Genomic DNA, 27,861 nt, shown 5'->3' with positions numbered 1-27,861 from the left:
TGATTCAGATGGAAAAGCACAGCAACAAGTCCGCATATTCTTATTAAACACCGTGTACTCATTTAGAAACTTACCTCTCGTCTTTCTATCTCCTTTCTCCTCTCTTCCTCCCGCTGTCTCTCCAGCTCTCTCTGTTTCTCCAAGCGTTTCTCCAACTCCAGCTGCTTCTTCCATTCTTGCTCTTGCAGTTCTCTCTGTTTCCGCTCCCACTCTTCCTTCTCTTTCTGGGCTTTGCGTTCAGCCTCCCTCTGCTGCTGCTCCATCAACACTTGGCGTCGCTTCTCCAGCTCCATGTTTCCTCGTTCATAGTTGGCTTTCCGTTTGTCCTCAAAAGTAACTAAAAGGAGACAAAAGGAGGGAGGGAGGGAGGGAGGGAGGGAGGGAGGGAGGGAGGGAGGGAGGGAGGGAGGGAGGGAGGGAGGAGAGAGAGAGAGGAGGAGAGGGAGAGAGGGAGAGAAGGAGAGAGAGGGAGAGAGGGAGGGAGAGAGAGAGAGAGAGAGAGACTATGCTTTCTCTCAAGCCTACAGAGCCTCTCATCTAGTTCAATACACTCTGCTTAGTAGTCACTTGCGACGGCTTCTGCTCTTGCTCTCTGGCTATTTCCCCTGCGGATACTTCTATACTCAAATGTAAATAGGAAAGTAAAAGTATTCACTTAAAACCCTGCAATTTTCTACATTTGATTCTATTCAAACACTGACTATCCAAGCCAATACAAACCCTGACTTACTTTTCTCAGAGGTTGTGTGCCATCTGTTACATGTCATTAGCTCTGAAGAAGGTGGGGTTTGGTTTGGTTTGGTTTGGTTTGCAGTGCTGGAGAGCAAACTTAGTACTGGCTAAACATTCTACTGTTGAGCTATAACCCTAGTCTTTGCACTAACTTCTAAATAAAATAATCATGTGTGCATTCTTTAAGTGAATATTTAAAACTTTTTTCAAGCTAAAGATTTCATTACAAAGCTTGATCTGCCTCTCCCTAGTGTGGAAGAAATGCTAATTTTCCAAACATATACATGCTCCCTCTTCCTTCATCATTTTCAGTTTTACTCTTCATTAAAATGTATAAATCAGTTAAGATATCCCAGTGAGCTGGTGATGTTACATAGGTCTATGGGTTCAATCCCCAGTAATACACACATAGACACACATGCACACAAATCTTATTCATTCCCTATTTTCATGTGGCATCTAATTTTTAAATCTATAAATACTCTAAATATGTGTTTGTATTTCAAAAATAAAATTTAAAGAAAATACAACTGATTTTGATTTTAAAATAAATTAATTAAAAGTGTAAAATTAATACCTGGCAGTTTCTTCTGAGGCTCTTCTTCTTGTGTTTTCTGATATGAAGGCAGAGTTCCATTAACAGAATCAACTTGCTTTCCCCCTCTAAGAAGAACAAACAACAAAGAGCCATCACAGTCTGAGAATTTTCAGACTAAAAAATACAGATTATCAGCAATTAAAACAAGTTCGTATTTAAGGTACAGCATTAAGGCTATTTACACTGCAGCATGGCCCTCAGTTACAAAGCACAAAGCTCTTGGATGTTAACCAGAGACCCAGACTCAGCTAACTGCTGTTCCTGGGCAAGCCTTACTTAATCTTCTCAGTTAAACTTTTCCTCTTTTATAGCATGGTGAAAAAACCCTTTCTGTTATCTACTTCCCATCGTGACTCATTAACTAAAGGACAGAGCAAGTATGTAGCTCTCCTCTAAACCGATGCATGGGCTCCAGTGAGGCAGGAACAACACCGGGGTGATGCGGGCCATGGCTCTGCAGACACAGACCTGAAAGATGGAGGGACAAGCTCGGGAGGCAACGTCAGTGGTAGTGGCTGTCCAGCTTTGGCCATGTCAGTGAGGTGCATCGCCAGAATAAATTCTTCAGCTTTCAACTGTCCGTCACCATCGATGTCAGCCAGAGTCCTAAAGGCAATGTGACCGTTCACAAAGTCAGAGTTTTTACTGACTTTTATTTTTATGAGTAATGAGAGGATAAATTCTAGGTTAATATATTTTAGGAAAATGTAAACACATACCCAAAAAAGAGTCAATTTTTACCCTTAATCTCCATAGCCCAAAACAAACAGAAGAGAGTGACTCATCATAGCAAATGCCTATTCTGGGAAGGTTGGCTATCATAGTTCATGTTCAATTCACTGGAATAAATGAGATAATCTCTGGATTGCAAAGTAAGTCAATAAAGAAGAAAGCTACACTGTTGCTTATAAAATCAAGGTTAAGCTCTCAAAAATGGACACTTCCCTAGTTAATGTAACTTTCAAACACTTTCATGGAATATTCTCAAGTAACAAATTTTTACAGAAACAATGATTTTATGTTTGATCTTTCAGAAACAATCTTCCACAAAGATTTCTTATAAGAGACGATGTATAGTTTGAAGTCACTGATGAGCACACTCACCAAATAGTAGCTAGCTGAGTTTGAGAGAGATTTGACTGAAGAAGGGCATTTCTAGCTTGAAAACCTGATGGAGTGAGAAAGGCATAAAAAGAAACGACTTTAGTCTCTGTTAAGTCATGCAGACAATGTTGCAGCTTTCTCGGAACATTTGCCATCATTGTTTGTACCAGGGGCCAGGTAGTGGGCTTTCTGCAGTGATCACAGTCCTGCTCCAGACAGCAGAGCCTAGAGCTAGTGAGGAGGGAGTGTTGCTCCACGGTCCTCCAGCAGGAAAGCTCCACTCAGCTCTGAGAGCAAGGGCAAGTCTCAGGCCAGGCATGGAGAAGAAAGGCTCTCCAGCCGTGACCTCCCCCCAACACCCCTTCCCTCACACTCTTCACTTCTCTCTTCCTACGTGATCTATAGAGGCTGCAGTTCCTCCTGTGACTCCTGAACATGCTTTCTCTCTGTTTTCAACAAGCATCTAAAGCCTGATGCCCTGCGCCTGCAGCCCAAACCGCACCTCCATATTCATACTCCTATGTCCAACCAAACTATGTTTCACGGGCATCTCAAAAGAAAAGAATCCTGTGTCTATCGTGTTCCTCTCTCCAATTTTCACTCCAAATTGCTCTCTCTTCTCTATAACTTGCATCACTGTCCTCAGCATGACTCCAGACAGAAATCTCCAAGTCTTTCCTGACCCCTTTTCCTTTATCCATCAATCACTTTGCCCTATGTATGCTGTGGGAATGTGAAAGTTAGGAGATGCAACATACTTGCCTATTACAAATATACATCTTGTATATGACCATATAACACATTATCCTCCTCTGTAAGTTTATATAATATTCTAAACTGAACTGAAATGTCCTATAGACATGTGAGTTAAAGCATAAAGAGTGAGCCATGGTGGGGACTTTGGGAGTTGGACTAAATTTATTTTGCATTATGCTATGTTTAAGTATGGCCACCAAACACTCATATGTTTGAACACGCCTATAGGAGCCAGGGAATAGAATGTGATGGTTTGTATATGCTTGGCCCAAGGAATGGCACTATTTGGAGTTGTGGTCTTGTTTGAGTAGGTGTGTCACTGTAGGTGTGGGCTTTAAGACCCTATACTAACTGCCTGGAAGTCAATCTTCCAAGAGCTGCCTTTGGATGGAGATGTAGAACTCTCAGCTTCTCCTGCACCATGCCTGCCTGGATGCTGCCATGCTCCCTCCTTGATGTCAATGGACTGAATCTCTGAACCTGTAAGCCAGCCCCAATTAAATGTTGTCCTTTATAAGAAAAAAATTAGTGAGTCATGAAAAAGGCAAGCAGAGAAAATGTGCTTTCTCTCAAGGAGAGTCAAGGCTAATTGCTACCATTACCACACATGTGGTTTGGGGTTTTCATTCACTTCAAAGCTTACAAGATTAAGTCTAATCTTTCTGAGAGATGCTTTTCTGAAAAGTGGGGTGTATACCTCTTGCACTTAACTTGGCATAAGAATTTGAAGAAAGCAATCAAGTGAATCCATCTTTCAATAATTATATACTTACAATATTCTTATGTATACAATGCCTTCAATGTTAGAACTTTAGATAAAACACAAAGTACAAATTCAAGTAATTTTTCAAAAGATGTTTACATAGAGGACCAATGCTCTTTCACAACCACCATACGTTAGTTACCTGAGAGGTATCCGCTCATGCCTTTGTCTAGACTATTAAATTTTTGCCGATACTTTAATCTTGAAGGCTGAGGAACTGCCCACTCTGAGGTCCCTGTCTTAGGTGAGTTCCCTGAGAGGGAAGCAGTTGAGGAAGTTGAGCTATAAGGAAATGTATTTAAAACTTTGTTACTAAATAAAATACAATTAAACTTTATAAGACAAAAACATTAAGAATCAATATACACTATAATGGCAATAGACACATACAATTCCATCTACTAAGAACCTACAATTCCAGGCATTTTACTGGCCAGGGAATTTATAGATGACATTTCTTATCTTCCAAGTACACTTAAATGACATTGTCTATATTTCTTAATTTGTCAAACCATAGTTCAGGGTTGTTAAGAAAAAAAAAGTCACAAAAACCAAAGGTTATTTAAGCTACAATATAATACTTTTCTAAGTGAAAGGTAACTCTTTGTAAACAGTTTTTGAAGAACTATAATGATTTCTATGGCAGGTAATAAGTGATACTTTTGTGTTCTGTAAAATTAAAAAATACCACTTTATCCAGATGTGGTGGTGCATTTCTTTAATCCCAGCACTTGGGGAGGCAGAGGCAAAGTCAGTCTAGTCTACAGAGCAAGTTCTAGGATAGCCTGGGCTATACAAAGAAACCCCTCCAACAATAACAACAACAACAAAAGAAAGCTTGTGTTAAATATTTATACTTGTCCATTACAAAGAACAACCTAGATAAGCCCAGGGCTTATTAAATAAAAATCCACACTGAAAGCAGACAGAGTTGTCTGTGATAAGTATTCATACCTACTAGATCCTAAATCAATCAGAGACTGGGCCTTCTGGATACTAGCACCACCAAATCCTCCCATCATCAGGCTGTAAGATGATGCATGAGGCAATGCTGGAGGGAAAATGATAAAAGGGAAAAGATTGGTACTAGGCAATTCCACAAAGAAGGAACTCTGTGAACAACAAACCACAGTTTCTTCCTCACATCTTGACTTATTAGACACTTACTTGAAGAAGAATAAGGAATGGATAAAGGCTGAATGAGACTGGCAGTTCCATTTGGTAATGAGGATGTACTAACAGAAGGCACTAGGGGAGCAGGCATCATTAGGGGAGGAATACTGGTCCCTGAAGTAGCAGAAGACAAGGGTGTTGCTATAGGTGCAACTGGAGGCAATGGCTGATGAATGGACAGATTGGGCATGCTTCCCATCCCTAAAGAAATAAGAGAACACATTTTCCAATGGTACTTTCAACTATAAAATACATCTCAAAAAACAAGCTACAGTATAAAAAGCACCCTCAATTTTGCAAAATTGCCATGGTAAATTATCCTTAAAATATTCCATAAAGCAGCCCTGCATCTGAAGTGATGGGGTAAGCTATTGCCCGAATATTGTCTTTCATGTATGAACTACAAGCAGACCTTCTCTTTTCCTTCTCTTATGGCCACTAAGACTAAGCAATCTTTGTCAACTACATATAGTGTCTCAAAGATAAAATGTCTTACCTGACTACATGGTTTTCTGAGTAAGGAAAACAGATCCAGAGCTGCTACGTTACTAGGCTAATATGCATCCTTATTCTTCAAACAAACAGGCTCTAATTAGCAGATGATATGGTGGACTTGCTTACGTATATGTATTATTGGCAAATGCACCACTCATTTCACTTTTCTTCTAAGTTATAAAATTCAAAAACAAGTCTTTAAAATTAGTGATAACTTCTATTTTCTTAACTGCTGAACACTAACTATAACATAAGAATATGGCCACCAGGTGATTTGGTGTTTATTTCTACAGCTGAGTACAACAGTGGAAGAATAAGGTGTTTTAAAACCTAACATCTGGTGTAAACAAATGCATTTCTCAATATAGAGACATCTTATTGAATGTTCCATTCAAAATTACTGCTTTTCACATATAATTCATAAGAAACTGACCAATCAAAATTATATAAAAACATATCAATTGGTAATATCTGATGAGTATATAAATTAATTAGGACAAAGTATACAATTTTTAGGCCTCAATTTAGCTGGCTAATTAACCTTTAAATTAAAGAAAATCTTACTTATCTATGATTTTAAATTACCATGCAGATTAAACCCCACTAGGCGTGTTTAAATTTTCAACCTTCTTGTTTTATTGTTTAATATTAATACTGTACCTATTTAAGAGTTACAGTGTAGTGTTCTGATACATGTATACATATATGATAACCAAACCAGGATGTTTAGCACATCTGTCATCCCAAGCATTTATCATTTCTCTGTGCTAAAAACATTTAAAATCTTCTCTCCTAGTTTCTTTGGAATATACAATACAAAATTGTTAACCACAGTCCCCCTACCATACAACAGAATCTAGAATTTATTTCTCCTCTCTAACAGTAACTTTGTACCAACTGACCATTTGTCCTTGACCCCCAACACCATCATCTCCCTTCTGTAGCTTCTAGTAATTAGCATCCTGCTTCTCCATCCATGAAAGACAGAAGAGACGATAAGGAACTGTATTTAGAGTCAGTTGTAACTGAAGAGGCAGATAATTCACTTCACGACTAGTAACTGTGACAGGAGATTCAGGCAAGACCAGACAGGGACACTTAGCTATGATAGTAATTTATAATCTTTTCTCTTAAAGGCATGAAAAGTAACTTGGAAGTCTAGGGATTGTCATTTTGTGCTAATAAATCCTTTCCTGATCCCCAAGGAATCAATCTTAACAATCAAATAGGGCAGCTAAATTACTAAGTACATACCAAAACGAGCAGAGATTAGTGGAGAGAACATAGGGGGTTGTTTCATGATAGGAGGGAGGACTACAGGCAGCTGTTGGCCCTGCAACTTTAACTTGATGAGTTTCATAGCTATAGAGAACTCTTGCTGGTCCATCTTCCCATCCTTGTTCAGATCTGATAAGGCCCTAAAAGGAGAATGAGGTAAGTAGATCAGTATATGGGGTGGTAATGAGGAAATATAAATGACTATTGAGGTTGAGAAAAAGAAAACAATGGCAAAGCATTCACATGTAGACTGTCACTTAATATTGTGTGTGTGTGTGTGTGTGTGTGTGTGTGTGTGTGGTGTGTGTGTGTGTGTGTGTGTGTGTGTGTGTGTATGAATAACAGAAAACCTGAACAGTGAGAAATACTAGCCAGAAATAGTATCTAGCAAAATGTTCATAGGCTATACAGAATCTAGATAGTTCGGAGAGGATTTCTAGCAGTGAAGATAGAAAACAATCATTCCAGAATAACGTAGTCCTAAACCAGGAACAATAGCACACCTCTCAAATCCCAGCCATCAGGGAGGCAGAGAGAAAAGGATTGTTCCAAGCTTGAGGCCAGCCTGGTCTACACAGTGAGTTTTAGGACATCTAAGGTTACATAGTGTGTATATTTTATATAGGCTCATAATTTCTAAATTTAATTTATTCACTTGTTCAAATAATCAAAAATATGTTTGCTACTAGCATTCTGTCAAGCACACAGATGTTCTATAAGGAAAAGGAATGGAGTAGAAGATCTTATTTACTGTAATACATTTTTAAAAAACATGACCCCAGATATTCTAGAACATTTTAAGAGATTTTTTAAAATTCTTTATGTTTATGAGTGTTTTGTTTACATGTATAGGTACAACATGTGCGTGCCTGGTACCCACGGAGGTCAGAAGAGGGTGAAAGATACCCTGGAAATAGAGTTATAGATGGTTGTTAGCTGCCATGTGGGTGCTGGGAACTGAACCCAGGCCCTCTGCCACTAGCCACAAGAATCTCTGCTACCCCTCTAGAATATTTTTAAAGTAAGAGCAAGGAAAGGGATAGCACTTTGGGGTTTACAAATGATGAAAACCAATAAAGCTACAACAAAATAATAGAAAGGAATTTGAAATTTTTGTCAAGTTAGACAGAAATATTTTTCAATGTTAACTCTTACATTCTGTCTTGAATTCAAATTAAATTAGAATTTTTTTCTATAGAGCACTTCAAATTATTTTCAATCATTTACTTAGTATAATTTATTTCTCAAAAAGCTAACAAAATATTCTTATTTAACAGCAGAGTACAAATGGAAATAACTGGATGTCAACACCATACTATTTAAAAAACAACAATAGCCGATTAGAAATCTAAATGCATTTACAAAAGAAAGTGTTTTACCATATTTCAGCTAAAACCGGGGCCGGCAGACCTGACTGTAGGAAAAAAGTACGGGCTTGATCACCTAAAAGGAATAAGCACAAGAGCCAAAGGGTGCATTAGTAAGCAGAATTATTCCAATGCCTACAAATCCTAACAGCTGGCACATGGTGCTGACTTAACTCCAGCAAAGTTATAAGTGTACACATGAAGGTGTTTACAGTCTAGAGAAATATGTCACCACAAACATTCTATTAATCAGTGAAGAAAGAGTGTGCTACTCATCTTTGATTCTTCACCCTAAACAAGTTCTATAATTATAACTACCAAGGGCTAGGGAAACATCGCTCACGAGTTTCCCGATACGTGTATGTATACTTGCTGAACACACCAAGAACAAAACCCAATTCCTCTGCTTGGGTTTTCAGAATTTGACTTATAAATGAAAACTCTTGAAGACTGAAGTAATAATGTCTCCCACTGGAACAAGGAACGACTTTGCTACAGAATGATGGCGTTCCCGAGCTCGGGTTCTCCTGTAACACGTATCTTTCTGACACTGTTATCATCCTGCTGAGAATCAGGGAACAAAGGAAACCAACAGAAACATGGGCACTACTAGTGGTAAGGTCCTGACTCAGGAATCTCAGATCTTCTAGTAGCCATGGATAACTATTATTAGCTCGTCAGGAAACAAGTCAAACTCTGACAGCAGGGATGGTACAGCAGGAATACAAATGACATCGGACTATAATAAATACGGGGATGGATTCTGAAGAAGGCCTGAAAGGTATCAGTAGTCATCATGATAGCCTTAGGCAAATCCACATCATTTCTTGGACTAGGCTTTACCCTGTGAATACAGATGAACACAGTATCTGCCTCACAGAGGTACTGTGAAGGTGAAACACAGTAACGCATACTACAAAGCCAAAAAATGGTATAGGTGTCATTTCTGTGACAACTGTTATACATAAAAGCATTAAGATGCAGTGGAACGAAAATGGAAAGTTTCATTTCTTGAAAAAGAAAAGAAAGATAACTCAAACGGATCACTTCTTTTATTCTAGTGGTCTTTCTACAAGACAAGTTGTTAACACCAATAATTAATACTTAATTAATGCTATCTCTCAAAGGGGAGCTAGCATTATGGAAACAGACTTTGGGATGCCACATCCCTGTAATCTAAGCAGTCAGAAGAAGCTAAGGTAGGAGGATGTAACAGGTTAGAGGCCAGTCTGAGCTATACAGCAAGACCCTCTCTCAAAACAACAACAAGCAAATCCTAAATAAATAAAAAATTTTTAAAGTTTTTTTTTGAGGGGGAAACTCTGGGAAAAATATCTGGTATAAGATATAAATAAAAAAACTTCTTGAAATAGTATTAATATGTAATAAAATGGATTCTGGACCACCACTTAGAATTTAAGAAAAAAACTCCCATATGCCAAAATGAATCAACAAATTAAGACAGTTGTGGGAAAAATAAAGTATCTTTAAATTCTAGAGTTTTGGTAGATATGAATTTTATTACTTAATACAATTTTGATAGCAGTTATTAAACTTAACTCTAAGATATATAAACAGGTACATATTTATAATAAATAATATAACAAAGATTAAATACAAACCTGTTATGTAACCTCCTGAAGGTTTGAGGTTATCAAACTGTTTATCATGCTTAGTACGTTCTTCAGATGTAATAGCCCACATATTTGGCCCTCCTAAAACATATATGAAAGGCCAAGATATTATAGGAGGTACATGAGCCTGCTCAAAACTATGTCATTCACAAGAACACAAAATTTTAACTTGTAAACATGAATCGTAAACATTCATTTGATGAGACTATTTAATGTTTGAAGGACATAAAGTAGAATTCTATCAACTACATACAGCAACCCTAAGGCTTTCCAGTCATCTACTCAGTTAACATCTATTGAATAATCACTGTACACCACTCACAAGGATGAGGTAAATAGTGGCAATAAAAAGTTTACAGTATCATTCTCATTCTCAAAGAAATACCTAGAAAGGACCACCATCTACTGTGTTAACTGTGAAGGACCCCAGCAGAACCATGGCAAAAGATGTGGAATCCTAAGTTCAAAACATCAGAAGTGACGTGAAATAGCAAGAAAGATTAAGACCTAAGCAGAGGCTGGAAGCTTTGGCATCTTGCCATGTGCCAAGGTGGTAGAAGAGCATTTATCTCACACAAAAAGGATGTGGTTTGAGAGGCTGGGATATGCAAGATGCTCTAAGTAAACCAAAGCCTCTCTTGGTAAACCAAACAAAGAGGCTTACTACCAGCTAAGGTACCAATTTAAGTACAGAAAGTAGCAGGGAATAACTAGTCTGAATTTGCTGCAAAGGGGCATTTTTCTTTTTCCTTCACCACAGGGGATTGATAAGGCCTCTCTGCACTAGGTAAGATGTCTACCACCAAGCTTAACCCTGACCCTTCCTTTCAAGCTTTATCTCTCAAGGTCAGGGCAGATGTCACTTCCATCCAGAGGACCCTGGGATCTAAATGACAGTAATTGCTTCCTCTTCTAGATTCTCAAGACACAGGTCACACTTCTGCAGAGCACTTAAGAAGGTGCTGTCTCATGTCCCTCTGCACTACCAGATTTTGAGACCTTTCTTTTCCAGGAACCAGTTGAGTACCCAGGAAAGAGCAAACATTTAAAAATGATTTCTGAATAGATGTCTGAATCAATAAAAGAAGGAACAAGGGGACAATAAAGAGTGCCTTACTACCCAGGTCAGGGGTGCGACCTGTCTTTCACACTGAATCAGGAGCAGCTTTCTGAAGGAACCCTTGGGACGCTTTATCAATCACTTGGGTAGTAATCATCTATACCTCACTTCTGCCTACACTTTTGGTTTACTCAACATCTCTCAACAAGGAACCATAGGTATTTACACATATAAACTCATATATATCTGCTGTCCACACTGAGTAAAAAAATCGGTATTAGAAAGTAATTTTCAAAAAAATTTATCACTGAAAAGGCCTACTCAAATTTCAGATGTTAAAACTAATTTGATAAAACACTTTTCCTTAGCCCAAGTGAGTGAATTAAAAAAAAACTATAAAAAGTTTTAAAAGTTAAAGTTAAAAATAAACAGATATGTTGATAAACTAAAGATCTAAAAATAGCTAAACTATACACTTCTGATATAAACACATGTGCAATAAAACTTTCCTTGTCTTATCAGCTTATTATCGCAAGACTGAGCATATTATCCATGCAATGAAGAATATACCTACAATAAAATAACATTAGCCATCATCTTTCACCTACTAAGATTATAGAAATAAACCAGGTACATAGTGGAACGACCAGTGTGTGGGGAGGAATGGCTAAGAATAACATATAATCATGTATTCATTTGAAAATTCCATAAAAATCTGTAAGAAGTCCTGTGCTGAGCAGGACAGTCATGTGTATTGGAACTTATTTACTATGTATGACTTTGGGAAAATGTTGATTAAAAAGATGAAAATGACAACAGGGATGAAAACAGCTGTGAGCCCAATGATGTCAGGTACTTATGTGCTGCCTCCTTAACCCCAGGGCCACGCAATAAACCAGGAGACTACTATGGCGAAGGAACTAAAAGCAGTGGTGGAAAAGTAACTGGCTTAAGATAATACAGTAAGTAGCAGAGCTGAGATTAGAACTTGGGCAGTTGAGGATTAACTCAGTGGTAGTGTGTGGCTTAACAAGCACAAAGTCATGGGTTGGGTCCCTGGCATGAAGAAAAACAAAACAAAACTTTGACCACATGGGAAATGAGGTTAGAACTGGGGTAGCCTGAACTCCCTAAACTATATCATCTCAGCATACATGTAAAAGATGTTCAAGCTCTCTGCACTGTAGGCACTAACTCTGTAGCCTGGGAATGCCACCTAACTCAAAGGGTTCCTCAAAGACCATATAGAATAAACAATATACCTACAATAAAATAATGGCTTGAGAACGACAAAACAAAGGGTAATGAAATAAATGTATGAAAATTCCATTTTTAAAAACATCACTACTTTGTATGGTAACCTGAAAAAATAATTAAAAATGGACAAAAAAATGGTTTCACTGTGTAGCCCTGGTTGGCCTGGAACTTCCTATATAAACCACACAGCATCAAACTCAGCAGAGATCCACGTGTCTCTGCCTGAGATGAAAGGTGTGCACCATCATGCCTGGTTATAGTGTTCTTTTATATACATTATCTTTTCAACTCTTCTTGGGTACTTGTCTTGAGAGTAGCAAACTCAACAAGCCTGTTAATATTTGTTTAATTCTTTATGACTCCAAGTAGTGATCGTGACTACTGCATATTCACTCATTCAATAAACATGCAAGGGAAACAAAAATGAATCCATGAACCCCTTTTAAAGGTGTTCACAGTCTTAATATTTAAGACTCCAGCACCTAGAAAATCACAAGCAACAGCCACTTTTATTATTATTAACATTATGTGTAAATAGAAATGCTCAATAAGTTAGGACACAAAGTAACTTAAATCATGTTCAAATAACTTTAGAAAAAAAAAACCCTTTAAAATTTAACTAATACACCAAGAATTTTCTGGCAATGAGATAAATTCAAAATAAAAAAAATCAGAAATAAATGTGATTCAAAGCCAATTTTTAAATACTTGATACAATTCTTTCTATTTTTTCAAAATTTTTTATTAGATATTTTCTTCATTTGCTTTTCAAATGCTATCCTGAAAGTTCCCAATACACTCCCCACACCCTGCTCCCCAACCCACCCACTCCCACTTCCTGGCCCTGGCATTCCCCTATACTAGGGCATATAATCTTCGCAAGACCAAGGGCCTCTCCTCCCATTGATGACTAACTAGGCCATCCTCTGCTACATAGGCAACTAGAGACACAAGCTCTGGGGGTATTGGTTAGTTCATATTGTTGTTTCTCCTATAGGGTTGCAGACCCCTTTAGCTCCTTGGGTACTTTCTCTAGCTCCTTCATTGGGGGCCCTGTGTTCCATCCAATAGATGACTGTGAGCATCCACTTCTGTATTTGCCAGGCCCCAGCATAGCCTCACAAGAGATAGCTATATTAGGGTCCTTTCAGCAAAATCTTGCTGGCATATGCAATAGTGCCTGGGTTTGGTGGTTGTTTATGGGATGGATCTTCGGGTGGAGCAGTCTCTGGATGGTCCTTCCTTCTGTCTCAGCTCCAAACTTTGTCTCTGTAACTCTTTCCACGGGTATTTTGTTCCCCATTCTAAGGAGGAACGAAGTATCCACACTTTGGTCTTCCTTCTTCTTGAGTTTTGCAAATTGTGTCTTGGGTATTCTGGGCCAATATCTGCTTATCAGTGAGTGCATATCATGTGAGTTCTTTTGTGATTGGGTTGCCTCACTCAGGATGATATCTTCCAGATACATCCATTTGCATAAGAATTTCATAAATTCATTGGTTTTTTTTCTATTCATCCTTAAGTTTATTAGCTTTTTTCCCCTTTTCTTTTTTTTCCTTTTTTTTTTTACTTTAATTAGGTATTTTCATTTACATTTCCAATGCTACCCCAAAAGTCCCCCAATTTATCACAAGATGGCCTAGTCGGCCATCAGTGGAAAGAGAAGCCCATTGGTCTTGCAAACTTTATATGCCTTAGTACAGGGGAACGCCAGGGCCAAAACTCATTGTTTTTAATAGCTGAGTAGTACTCCATTGTGTAAATGTACCACATTTTCTGTATCCATTCCTCTGTTGAGAGACATCTGGGTCCTTTCCAGCTTCCGGCTATTGTAAATAAGGCTGTTATGAACATAGTGGAGCATGTGTCCTTCTTACAAGTTGGAATATCTTCTGGGTATATGCCCAGGAGAGGAATTGCTGGATCTTCCGGTAGTACTATGTCCAATTTTCTGAGGAACCTCTAGACTGATTTCCAGAGTTGTTATATCAGTTTGGAATCCCACCAGCAATGGAGGAGTGTTTCTCTTTGTCCACATCCTCATCAGCATCTGCTATCACCTGAATTTTTGATCTCAGCCATTCTGACTGGAGTGAGGTGGAATCTCAGGGTTGTTTTGATTTGTATTTCCCTGATGATTAAGGATATTGAACATTTTTTCAGGTGCTTCTCAACCATTTGGTATTCCTCAGTTGAGAATTCTTTGTTTAGCTCTGTACCCCATTTTAAAAAATATTTTATTAGGTATTTTCCTCATTTACATTTCCAATGCTATCCCAAAGGTCCCCCATACCCACCCCCTACTCCCCTACCCACCCACTCCCACTTTTTGGCCCTGGCGTTCCCCTGTACTGGGGCATATAAAGTTTGTAAGTCCAATGGACCTCTCTTTCCAGTGATGGCTGACTAGGCCACCTTTTGATACATATGCAGCTAGAGTCAAGAGCTCCGGAGTACTGGTTAGTTCATAATGTTGTTCTACCTATAGGGTTGCAGATCCCTTTAGCTCCTTGGGTACTTTATCTAGCTCCTCCATCGGGGGCCCTGTGATCCATCCAATAGCTGACTGTGAGCATCCACTTCTGTGTTTGCTAGGCCCCGGCATAGTCTCACAAGAGACAGCTATATCTGGGTCCTTTCAGCAAAATCTTGTTAGTGTATGCAATGGTGTCAGCGTTTCGAAGCTGATCATGGGATGGATCCCCGGATATGGCAGTCTCTAGATGGTCCATCCTTTCGTCACAGCTCCAAACTTTGTCTCTGTAACTCCTTCCATGGGTGTTTTGTTCCCAATTCTAAGAAGGGGCAAAGTGTCCACACTTTGGTCTTTGTTCTTCTTGAGCTTCATGCGTTTAGCAAATTGTATCTTATATCTTGGGTATCCTAAGACTGAGAATCGATAAATGGAACCTCATAAAGTTGCAAAGCTTCTGCAAGGCAAAAGACACCGTCAATAAGACAAAAAGACCACCAACAGATTGGGAAAGGATCTTTACCTATCCTAAATCAGATAGGGGACTAATATCCAATATATAAAAAGAACTCAAGAAGGTGGACTCCAGAAAATCAAATAACCCCATTAAAAAATGGGGCTCAGAGCTGAACAAAGAATTCTCACCTGAGGAATACTGAATGGCAGAGAAGCACCTGAAAAGATGTTCAACATCCTTAATCATCAGGGAAATGCAAATCAAAACAAACCTGAGATTCCACCTCATAATAGTCAGAATGGCTAAGATCAAAAATTCAGGTGACAGCAGATGCTGGCGAGGATGTGGAGAAAGAGGGACATTCCTCCATTGTTGGTGGGATTGCAAGCTTGTACAACCACTCTGGAAATCAGTCTGGCGGTTCCTCAGAAAATTGGACATAGTACTAACAGAGGATCCCGCAATACCTCTCCTGGGCATATATCCAGAAGATGTTCCAACCGGTAGGAAGGACACATGCTCCACTATATTCATAGCACCCTTATTTATAATAGCCAGAAGCTGGAAAGAACCCAGATGCCCCTCAACAGAGGAATGGATACAGAAAATGTGGTACATTTACACAATGGAGTACTACTCAGCTATTAAAAAGAATTAATGTATGAAATTCCTAGGCAAATGGATGGACCTGGAGGGCATCATCCTGAGTGAGGTAACCCAATCACAAAGGAACTCACACAATATGTACTCTCTGTACCCCATTTTTAAGAGGGTTATTTGATTTCTTGGAGTCCAGCTTCTTGAGTTCTTTGTACATATTGGATATTAGTTCCCTATTTGATTTAGGATTGGTAAAGATCCTTTCCCAATCTGCTGGTGGTCTTTGTGGCTTATTGACAGTATCCTTTGCTTTACAGAAGCTTTGCAATTTTATGAGGTTCATTTGTCCATTCTCAATCTTACAGCATAAGCCACTGCTGTTTTGTTCAGGAATTTTTCCCCTGTGCCCATATCTTTGAGGCTTTTCCTCATTTTCTCCTCTATAAATTTCAGTGTCTCTGGTTTTACGTGGAGGTCTTTGATCCACTTAGACATGAGCTTTGTACAAGGAGATGAGAATGGATCAATTCACATTCTTCTACATGATAACTGCCAGTTGAGCCAGCACCTTTTGTTGAAAATGCTGTCTTTTTTTTCACTGGATGGTTTTAGCTTCTTTATCAAAGATCAAGTGACCATAGGTGTGTGGGTTCTTTTCTGGGTCTTCAAGTCTATTCCACTGATCTACCTACCTGTCTGTCACTGTACCAGTACCATGCAGTTTTTATCACAATTGCTCTGTAGTACAGCTTGAGGTCAGGGATGGTGATTCCACCAGAGGTTCTTTTATTGTTGAGAATAGTTTTTGCTATCCTAGGATTTTTGTTATTCCAGATGAATTTGCAAATTGCCTTTTCTAACTGGGTGAAGAATTGAGTTGAAATTTTGATGGGAATTGCAGTGAATCTGTAGATTGCTTTCAGCAAGATAGCCATTTTTACTATATTAATCCTGCCAATCCATGAGCATGGGAGATCTTTCCATCTTCTGAGATCTTTGATTTCTTTCTTCAGAGACTTGAAGTTCTTATCATACAGATCTTTCACTTCCTTAGTTAGATTCACACCAAGGTATTTTATATTATTTATGACTATTGTGAAGGGTGTTGTTTATTCTTTGTGTAGAGAAAGGCTACTGATTTGTTTGAGTTAATTTTATGTCCAGCTACTGCACTGAAGCTTTTTATCAGGTTTAGGAGTTCTCTGGTGGAATTTTTAGGGTCACTTATATATACTATCATATCATCTGCAAAAAGTGATATTTTGACTTCTTCCTTTCCAACTTGTATCCCCTTGATCTCCTTTTGTTGTCTAATTGCTCTGGCTAGGACTTTGGGTAGGTAGGGAGAAAGTGGACAGCCTTGTCTAATCCCTGATTTTAGTTGGATTGCTTCCAGCTTCTCTCCATTTAGTTGGATGTTGGCAACTAGTTTGCTGTAGATTGCTTTTATTATGTTTAGGTATGGGCCTTGAATTCCTGATCTTTCCAAGACTTTTACCATGAATAGGTGTTGGATTTTGTCAAATGATTTTTCAGCATAATTCTCAGCATCTAATGAGATGATCATGTGGTTTCTGTTATTAAGATTCTTACATTTGCCTTTCACCATCTGGCAATCTCTGGTGTTAGATGTTCTAGCTGTCTCTGGCTGGAGCTTATTCCTCCTGTGATTTTGTTAGCCTCTGTCAGCACTCCTGGGAGTCCAACTCTCTCCTGAGTCCCAGTGGTCAGAGCACTCTCTGCAGGCAAGCTCTCCTATGGCAGGGAAGGTGCACAGAGGTCTGGAGCTCAGCTCTGCCTCCTGGCTGAAGATGAAGGCCTGAAGGGACCCTGTCCAAGAAGCTATGTTGCTTCTGCGACCCACATGCTCTCCTGCATGGACTGGTCTCTGAGAGATCCAGGATACAAGATTCAATTCTAACTTTCTTACTTATAATGTAGCACTAAAAGAATCTTTCAAAAGAGTTATTTGGTATTCCTCACCTGAAGTGGAGAAAACTTCCCTATCTTAGTCTGGTTTTGTAAGCTTTATGGAAAGACAGTATAACAAGGTGGCGGGGGGAGGTTGGTATCCAATATTTCCACTAAAAGATAATGACCTCTCCATTGTCTGATAATCAAATTCTGTTTCTGGAACTGTCTTTCCCTACCTCTTCTTTCTTTCACACCATTTCTTCTACCCTTTCAACCTCCTAACACTAGGTGGGAGAGAGAAAAGGATATAAAAGAAAGAGATCCTGACATAAAGTCAAGGGTAGGAAGGGGGGGTGATATTATTGTTAGAGTACTTCTTGTTGACTAGGGACATCAAGTTCCTCGGGCAAATTTGATCTTTGCTATTAGAGTATTTAATTCTTGTTGTTTCCTCTTTGAACATGACTACTTTAAGAAGCTGCTACCAACAGCAACCAACAAACAATCCAACCGCTCCTCTAGGGCCCTAGCATTTATATACCCTTTGTTCCTCATTCTCTTCTTGCTACTGGCTCTCTTAAGCACACTCACAAAACCAATGAAAATGGAAAGTTCTCAATTATAAAGGATCAACTAGTCAGTAATATCTATCATCCCTATTTTCACATGTGTAGCTACACATACATATCTATAAATATACAAACATAAATAAAGAACACAGCTAGGTACCACATCAATATTACAATTCTAAATGTAAATAATCCAAACATGCTATACTTATATACATAAAAACTAAATATTATAAATAGTCTGCATTGATATTTGTCTCCAATTTAAAATAATATTTAAAACAAATTTAAACAAAGAACACTTAGGATAAATAATGTATACTGGTCTAACACTAATTTAAATCTCTAAAATAACAGTTATACTGTTCTTTTTTTTTAAAGATTTATTTATTATTATAACTAATATTATAACATTGTAGCTGTCTTCAGACACACCAGAAGAGGGCATCAGATCTCATTACAGGTGGTTGTCAGCCACTATGTGGTTGATGGGACTTGAACTCAGGACCTTTGGAAGAACAGTCAGTGCTCTTACCCACTGAGCCATTTTGCCAGCCCTAGTTATACTGTTCTAAACCAACCTGTAGTCTAAGTTGTGGGAACTTCACTTATAAAACCCGGGTTTTGACAGGAGCCTGATATAACTGTCTCCTAAGAGGCTCTGCCAGAGCCTGACAAATACAGAGGCAGATGCTCACAGCCAACCATTGGACTGAGCATGGGGTCCTCAATGGAGGAATTAGAGAAAGGACTGAAGGAGCTGAAGGGGTTTGCAACAATATCAATCAACCAAACCCCCCAGAGTTCCCAGGGACTAAACCACCAACCAAAGAGTACACATGGAGGGACCCAGGCTACAGCTGCATAAGTAGCAGAGGATGGCCTTGTCAGGCATCAATGGGAGGAGAGGCCCTTGGTTTTGTGAAGGCTGGATGCCCCAGTATTAGGAGAATGCCAGGGCAGAGAATCAGGAGTAGGTGGGTTGGTAAGGGAACATCCTCACAGAAGCAGGGGAAGGGGGAATAGAATAGAGGTTTTTTTTTTTTTTTTGGGGGGGGGGACCGGGAAAAGGGATAACACTTGAAATAAATTGATAAAAAAAAATCCAATAAAAAATAAAATAAAAACCTGTTTTTTTTCAAGTACAGTGCAGTGCTGTATGTGACTGCACACACTCAACACCTAGCTCAGCAGCTTCCTAGCCATATGGTTGGAATAGTGCTACGCCCTAAAGCTCTAGTAATAAAGCTCCAAGAAAATGGAAGGGAGGTGTTATTCTTAAAGCTGCTTGTTTGTTTGTTTGTTTTGTTTCTTTATTCTGTATCACTTCCGCTCCTTACTAGATTATGGATAAAGTCACTATGATGGATTTCAGAACTCTTCTTCAGTCTTCAGCACCCCATAATCCTGAGGCTGAAAGAAGCTATATCACATTGCAATATCAACCAGTAGCAACACGCATCTGCACTAACCCCTTGCCTAGCACTTGAAGGCCTATCTATCATGTTCTCTCAATCTGCAAATGTATTCAGTCTTTGAAAAGCAGAAGGCAAAGCGAGTGATTCAGAAGGCTTTGGAAGGACAGTTCTGCAGTCCAAATGATTAGGAGCAAAGCTACAGTTGCAAAAACACAAGGCACTGACAACCAACTCTCTAGTCTTGTTAAAAGAATAAGGAAAAGGAAGTGAAGTACCAACGACAAGGAGAAAAACCTTGTTTACTAGAACCATGTGACATGATATAAATAGTCTTTATCTGCACTGTCCAATAAGGCAGCCTCAGTTACCTGTGGCTTTTAGCACATGAAATGCAGCAACATAATTTTTATTAGTTTAAATCTAAACTGAAATAGATGGTGTGGCTACTATGCTGGACAGATGTCACACTGAGCCTACAAGGTTTGTAGTTAACCTCAGAATGATAAAATAGACATGGCAAAATTAGATGACAGGTCCCAGCATTAACACAAAGCACAGCATCTAGGTATGCTAACAGGTTAAGTCTCAGTAGCCTCAAGCATCAACAACTAGAGGGGCAGAAACCGCTCTTGAAGTTTTATATTATACATGGATGTGACTTTCAATAACACTTTTGTTTTTTGAGACAAGGTTTCTCTGTGTAGCCCTGGCTGTCCTGGAACTCACTCTGTAGACCAGGCTGGCCTCAAACTCAGAAATCCACCTGCCTCTGCCTCCCAAGTGCTGGGATTAAAGGTGTACAACACCACTGCCCAGCTAATTAACATTTTAAATGTTGAATTGGACATGAATTAGATATACACAAGTTACTTAACTATTTTTAATAGGCTAAGTACAAAGATAACAGTCTCTCTGCTATCAATTTTCAGAAGTTTATTAAAAAATGATTGTCTTTATGCCTACAAACCACTTTCTAGTTAATAATTTGTACCTTATTCACATAAGCATATTTGTCAGTGAACATTTTATTTGTTTCAAATGATTTTTATTTATAATGCAATGAGCTACATAATAGACATAAATATTTATGGAATGAAAGAAAGAATGAGATCATACTACTTGTATGTTTTTTTGAATTGTAAACCTCATTAATATGCATGTTGAAGTTTGTAAGTAAACTAAGCTTAGTAAAAGCTTTTTCATGAGGCCCAGAAATCCTCAAACCTGGATAGAGTATTGCTGTCTTAAACTTATATATCATTTATTAAGGAAAAATAATAATTATTTAATTTAAAAGGTACCTGTAGTATAAATCTCTATAATTCTACACCATTTCCACAATAAAAACAATATTTATTTTAATCTTACATAGTCTTAAATAACATTTATTTATTTACTAGAAGGAGCACAGGCAGAAAACAACTTATAGGAGTCACTTCTCTCCTTCTACCAGGTCAACTGCAGGTTGTCGGATCAAATAATTAGACATTATAAACATTAAATAATATAAATATTCAGAAAGAGAAATTTAATCTTACGTTTATATTGCTAAATGAATCTTGTTGGCCTCACCTATTTGCAACCATCTGTACAACTAAAATACATTTATTATTCACCTAAAGGCACTCAGCTTTTTGTCCTTCAGTTTCATGCATTAAGCAGAATATATCTTTAAGTTACTCTCACCTGTTTGATGGGAAACATACATGCCAGATACTACCAAAAAATGCTTCAACAAAAACATGGAATTTACTGCATAATATTAATAAGAAGATTCATGTAATACTCTAAAATGCTCTGTGTTTTCAATCAGAATACTTCAAGTTTTATATTTAAAACATCAAATTTATCTACAAAATATTTCAAATAGGCTTCCCACCACAACAAAGCCCATCCTACCATGCACAAAGTTACATACCATTCATCGCTGTGGGAAACTGAGCCATCATGATCCTGACTTCTTCTTGCAGCTCTCAGCCATCTGCAACATGAGAACACGGTGCCATTCACACAGCAAAGGCTGAGCACAGTTTAGCGCACACTCTAAGCTGTAGGACTGTCTGTCACCTTTAGCACACACATCCAACAAGGAAAACAACGCAGAGCTCCTGTTGCTGCTGAGCAGAATCCGTGCTTGGGGACGAGGAGGGGATTCTGTTGGCAACAGGGCTGCCTTCAGTACAAGGCCATTTAAGAGAAACGTTATATGTAATAGCAAATGCAGAATGAAGAAACCCTTGGCATTAACCAACATTTCTGCAGAAATCAATTCAAGAGAGAGAAAGCTGTTATGACTAGGCAAGAACTGGTTTAAGGAAATCAACTGCATAAAGTAAGTATATAAAAAATAGTATGAAAATCCATAACATTTTAAATCCTCAGCAAGAAATATGTCCAAAATAAATGTAATAGTGTCTTTTAATTAAGCTCTATAGGTTTTAAAAAAATAATCTTAAAGGAGTGGAGTGTATAGCAAAGCACAGAGACACACAGAGCTTAAACATAATTATCAAAAACAGCGTAATTATTAAAGTACATGCTTGTTTGAATAAGTGCACTACTACAAGCTCCCTGTAGATAACAGATCTGCCTGGCTCTACTCCTAACTGTGACTGCAGAAAAGTTATTTCACTTTTTTCAAGTCTTAGATTCCTTGTCTACAATACTTCCAATCACTTTTTTTTAAGTATTACGAAACGTAATACACTGCCTGACATATAGTCTGTATTCAGTAAATGAGTGCTTTTCTGTAACCATCCAGAGAGAGAGAAGTATCATTTTGAGCACTCCCCCATGCATTATTTAGCTGTATATAAATGCAAAATTCAAAATTTGTTCCAAGTACTGAAGTTGGTGACTGAAAATGACCAAACTCTGGTAGGATAACTGGCGCCCCTATAGAACATATGGTGTTGAGCCTTATAAGATGAATAAGAATTAGTTATAATTATATAATTATGATTAGTTATAAATCTTGAGTGTGGCAGACAGGTGTTTTAAAGGGTTTTAGAGAGAGGAACATACATTTCATTTAAGAAAGACAGCCAATTATGAAGAAAAGACAAAAGCAAGGATACTAAGCAAGGCAAGCTGCAAACAGAACCTGGCACCAGCTCTAGAGCAGAGCCAGTTGGAAGAGATGCAATAGCTAGAGGAAGAACACAGGGTTCAAAAGAAACAGAACTCCCTGATTCTCTTGAAATGAGTGACTATGTAATAAAAAGAACAAAAAATGGCTCTCAGAATTATAGGATGTGAGGTAGAAAAACGGTGGCATAGCCAGATAGAAAAGGTAACAAAAGGAGGTCTCATCAACTACTTAACAATAATTTCCTTAAACACAGAACAGTTCTACAAACACATTTTACTTCCGCCATGTAAATAACCATAGCAATTTAAAAGAAAAATAAGATGTATGTCTGAAAGTAACCTATCTACTTACCTAACAGACAATTTTTAAACATGGGTGAAAGCTTGTCCAAAACATTATATATAGCCCACTATGTAGTCATCTAAATCATTATATATAATATACTATGTAACCTCTAAAGCAATAAATACACTGTCAATGATGGCTGAGATAACAGAAAGACTGATGGAGAACAGAATCCCATAGACAGAAAGCCTTTAATCAATTAAGGTCTAATGTACAAACACTCTGTCTAGAACTTTTAGCTGGGTATCATGTATTCTGTGAGAATAACAAAATGCCATGTGGTAGATACTCAATTATCACAGTTATAATCCTGAAATAAAATTAAGACATAACAAAATAATATAATGGACAGGGAGGGCAAGCTTCCTGGGCTTTTCTACCTCATACATAGAATTTACCTATTCATGCATGCAAGTACCATATTGCAACATTTATACATGTATGTAGCATTTGGTTGATTCTGGTAGCATCTATTATAACATAATTTGTTATCAATATGCTCTTAAGGCTTACCACTACATCTGTTTTAGTTCCATTAACTTTCTGCCCCACCTTAAGAGTCACTAATTGCACCATGCTTATGTTTTCCTAGTTTACCAGCAGAATTGGAGAGAAATACTAATAACTGGGGCTGGAGATGGAGCTCAGGAATGAAGCACTTGCTGAGAATGCACACGGCCTTGGCTCAATCCCCAGTGTTGCATAAGAAATAATTATAATTGAAATTTTGGAAAATGTAACAGATCATATAAGTCTGTTTTACATTTTAAATAATTGCTAACATTTGCTTAATGTTTCCTATTAATTCAATACACTTCTACTAATCACCTAACATGTCTCATGTTCAATAAGAATCCAGCATTCCAGTTCTGCACACAGAGCGTCACATACCTGTACCTGTAATATACTCCTAGGTATATACCTAGGTACCTGTAATATACTCCTAGGTATATACCTAGGTACCTGTAATATACTCCTAGGTATATACCTAGGTACCTGTAATACACTCCTAGGTATATACCTAGGTACCTGTAATATACTCCTGCAAAATCCTTACCAGGCAGATATCATTCTCACTTCACAATGAAGAAACAGAGAGCTTAAATGACTTGCCCAAATTCAGTATCATGGAACAATGAGGTGATTCCAAGCCTCTCTCCTTCTAAAACCTGTGAACTTCTCTTTGCCCTTATGGATCTTTTCCTCTCCTAGATGAATATAATAATGGTGAAAAGGTCATATGTTTATACAAGCAGTGGGTGAACTTGATGTTGACACATTTTAGTGGAGAGGAAAAGTCTGCCCAGCTGCGCAATCCCCAAGGCTGTATCAAATAAACTAGGAGTGCTGGCTGTTTATGGCCTCCTGCATAACACTCTACAGGGTAACTAACACTCTACAGGGTAACTAACACTCTACAGGATAACTAACCATAACACTCTACAGGGTAACTAACCAGCACCGCCTCCATTACACGGCTCATGGGTGTCCTACAAACGCCGCGTTCTCTGTGTGAAGAGGATAATGTGTAACGATGGGCAGCTTGCAGTCATGATGCGAACTATTAATTACTCCTGTGGAGAACTGGCAAGCTACCTTTGAAGAAACCCTACTTGGTGGATAACAGGTAAAAGGCAAAGACGCACTTGGTTGAATTTATTCTAAATGTAATCTGGAGACAACACCAAATATGAATTTGGGATTGGAATATATGATCCTAAAGAGAGACAAAAGTGGATCTGCCAGACCAACAGTCAGAGGCTCTTCTATAAATGGGTCTTTAAGACTCAGGAAAAATTAGAGCCATTTAAAATTAAAAGTGGCTCAGTAAAGGTTAAAGGTTTTGTTTGTTGAGAAGCACACAATTATAGAAAAATTATAGCCATTCAGTCCAAAGGCCACAATTTTCAAGATAGGCAAACTAAAAAAAGTTGTATAAGCCCACAAGCCCGTAAGCAAAACTGGACCTAGAAAATCATACATCTCTAGTCCTGTTCATAAAATAGTTCCCCAATCTGGCCAATCACATCACTGTTTAACAATCACTAGACACCCAGGATCATCACTTGAGACTGTGTCAGTAGCAAGTCATTATATGCATTAGCATATACAAACTTCTCCAATAGTTTTCTCCTCTAAAATGTTTTCACACAGATTTCGTTTTCTTCCCCTAACCTCACTAGTGCGCCACTCCTGCTTAAACTCTCCCAGTACTTACAAGTCAGCCTCAAGTTCTTGGATGAAACTTGGATGAAAAGTACTTTCAGACATTCCCTCCAGCCTCCTTTACCTATCATTTCTCCTTGATGGGTACGCACAGCAACCTTTCTTAAAACAGGGACACTTTTTCCTCTCCCTTATTGTTTTCACAAAGAAGTGTTGGCCCTGTCACAGTCATCATAAGACTTCTCATCCTTTAATTCCCAATTCAAATGACATCTTTTCTATAAAAGAAGCCTGTCCTCCCTGGCATTAGATACTCTCTCTTACGTATGCCTATAGCAGTGCTCAACCACAACAATCTTTACCATACTGCACTTCAACTTCACATTGTCCTTGTTCGCCTAGGCCACATGCCCTGGCTACAGTTCATTTTCACGTAGCTTGGTATTCCTAGTTCTTAAACCAAATGTTTCATAGTAAGTACTTTTAAATATGTGCTGAAAAAGTTAATTTGGCAAATAAATAATATGGCTCACATAGAAACAAATGAACAGTAACAACAACAAAGAAACAAAGGGATGCAGAGGAGGCAATGTCAACTTGACATATCAGACTGGAGAAGGGGCTCAGACAGGGAAAGCATTTGCCATGGATGCCGGAAGACATGTATGTTCAATCCCCAGAATGCATCATGGGAGAGAATCAACTCTCAAAAAGCTGTCATCTGACTTCAATAAGTGTGCCCTGGGACACATGCACCCACATCACACATCCACACACATGCAAACATCATAATACACATGTGCTTGCATGCACACACACTAATAATAAAGTAGAATTTTTAAAGATTGAATAGAGGAGATCTGTTGGGAAAGGAGAGCAGGGGCCTTAGGAATATGGCTATCAACCATTCTGCCCCCTGCAACATGGCTCTTCTATAACTTGTTGGGGACTGTTTTTCTTTTAAGTATACTTTTAGAGATAAAAGTTTATATATTTCTTAATAAATTCTGAGACTTTTTAAATTTTGGATTTTTCAGCTCTACTTTGAATCATAATAGTTAAATAGTTTAAATAGATTTGACTAAAGGACTGGTATTCAAAAGCATGATAGCACAGTTCCTGAAGGTACATATTTTAAGTTTGTTATTCCATTACCGTTTAGCTTGTGCACATGTGTTTGTATGTGGACATGCGTGCATACACAATGCAGACAAGTGGAGTCAGTTCTTTCTTCCACTATGTGGGTCCAGGGGAACAAACTTAGGCTGTCAGGCTTGGAAGTAGGTTCCTTCATCCACTAAGCCAATTTGCCAGCCAAGGTGTTTTTGGTTTTTGGTTTGAGGTTTTGATATGTAACTCAGGTTGAACTGGAACTCATGACCCTTTAGAGCAGTGGTTCTCAGCCTTCCTAATGCTGCGGCCCTTTAAAACAGCTCCTCATGTTGTGGTGACCCCATGCTTCACAACTGTAAATTTGCTGCTAAAGCATTCCATATTTTATCCACCCCTCCCACCCCTACCATCAACCCTCCTACTGCTCCCCATCCCATACCTCCTCCCCACCCCCTTGTCTCCACGTGGATGTCCCCACTCCCCATGCCACCTGACCTCTAAACTCCCTGGGGCCTCTAGTCTCTTGAGGGTTAGATGCATCATCTCTGAACGAACACAGACCTACAGTCTTCTGCTATATGTGTGTTGGTGGCCTCATATCAGCTGGTGTATGCTGCCTGTTTGGTGATCCAGTGTTTGAAAAATCTCGGGGGCCCATATTAATTGAGACTGCTGGTCCTCCTACAGGATGGCCTTCCTCCTCAACTTCTTTCCATCTTCCCTAATTCAACAACAGGGGGTCAGCTGCTTCTGTCCATTGGTTGGGCGCAACTATTTGCCTCTAACTCAGCTGCTTGTTGGGTCTTCTGGAGTGCGGTCATGCTAGGTCCCTTTTTTGGGGGGTTTTCGAGACAGGGTTTCTCTGTGTAGCCCTGGCTGTCCTGGAATTCACTTTGTAGACCAGGCTGGCCTCGAACTCAGAAATCCGCCTGCCTCCCAAGTGCTGGGATTAAAGGCGTGTGCCACCACCTCCCAGTGCTAGGTCCCTTTTTGTGAGCACTCCATAGCCTCAGTAACAGTGTCAGGCCTTGGGACCTTCCCTTGACATCTTTAAAAGACATATTGGTGAGAGTGACCAGGAAACAGAAGGAGCTCTGTTGGAGACTGGGTATAGTTACAATCTTGTCTGGAAAAGAATGTATCTGAAACAAAAGAATCCAGGCATGCTGGCACATGCCTTTAATACCAGTACTCAGAAGGCAGACATGATCACTGTGAATTAGGGGCCAGCCTGGTTTATATAGTAGTTTCAGGGCCAGCCAGGTCTACATAGTGAGACCCATAGTGAGTTTCAAAAGCAAAGAGAAAAAGAGTACCAAGGAGAAGTTACCACTGTCAAATGATACGCAAATAAAGGCTACGCTATTAGTCTTAGCAACCTGTCAAGTTCAGTTGCAATGCAAGCACAGCTCAAAAATCAAACTGATCTGGAGTATGCAGTAAGGGGAATGTTTGTGACTCAAACATGGAGTTACTGGGCATAGTGGTGCACGTCTTT

General features: G+C 38.8%; 1 protein-coding gene across 9 annotated transcripts in view; it reads right to left on the bottom strand.

Annotated features, from left to right (window-relative positions):
• The window catches only part of Itsn2 (intersectin 2), a 121,310-nt gene that overhangs the window by 79,081 nt on the left and 14,368 nt on the right, over nt 1-27,861 (bottom strand). For 7 of the 9 annotated variants that reach the window (XM_006515024.4, XM_006515026.4, XM_006515027.4 and 4 more), the window contains 11 exons: nt 21,567-21,629; nt 9,889-9,981; nt 8,279-8,342; nt 6,876-7,039; nt 5,121-5,327; nt 4,908-5,004; nt 4,096-4,235; nt 2,435-2,498; nt 1,799-1,936; nt 1,310-1,395; nt 75-337 (listed from right to left, as the gene is read on the bottom strand). In XM_006515024.4, coding sequence (XP_006515087.1) covers nt 75-337; nt 1,310-1,395; nt 1,799-1,936; nt 2,435-2,498; nt 4,096-4,235; nt 4,908-5,004; nt 5,121-5,327; nt 6,876-7,039; nt 8,279-8,342; nt 9,889-9,981; nt 21,567-21,597 — 1,347 coding nt within the window. In that variant the 5' untranslated portion in view covers nt 21,598-21,629. Of the gene's footprint in view, nt 1-74; nt 338-1,309; nt 1,396-1,798; nt 1,937-2,434; nt 2,499-4,095; nt 4,236-4,907; nt 5,005-5,120; nt 5,328-6,875; nt 7,040-8,278; nt 8,343-9,888; nt 9,982-21,566; nt 21,803-27,861 lie in introns of all 9 variants that reach the window. The other 2 variants (XM_030246627.1, XM_006515025.4) reach the window with 2 other exon arrangements.

The sequence above is a fragment of the Mus musculus genome, chromosome 12 (assembly GCF_000001635.26).
Source record: "Mus musculus strain C57BL/6J chromosome 12, GRCm38.p6 C57BL/6J".
In the NCBI taxonomy this organism is placed as follows: Eukaryota; Metazoa; Chordata; class Mammalia; order Rodentia; family Muridae; genus Mus; species Mus musculus.
The sequence above is the reverse complement of the archived record's forward strand: the minus strand, read 5'-3'. Positions and strand labels throughout refer to the sequence as shown.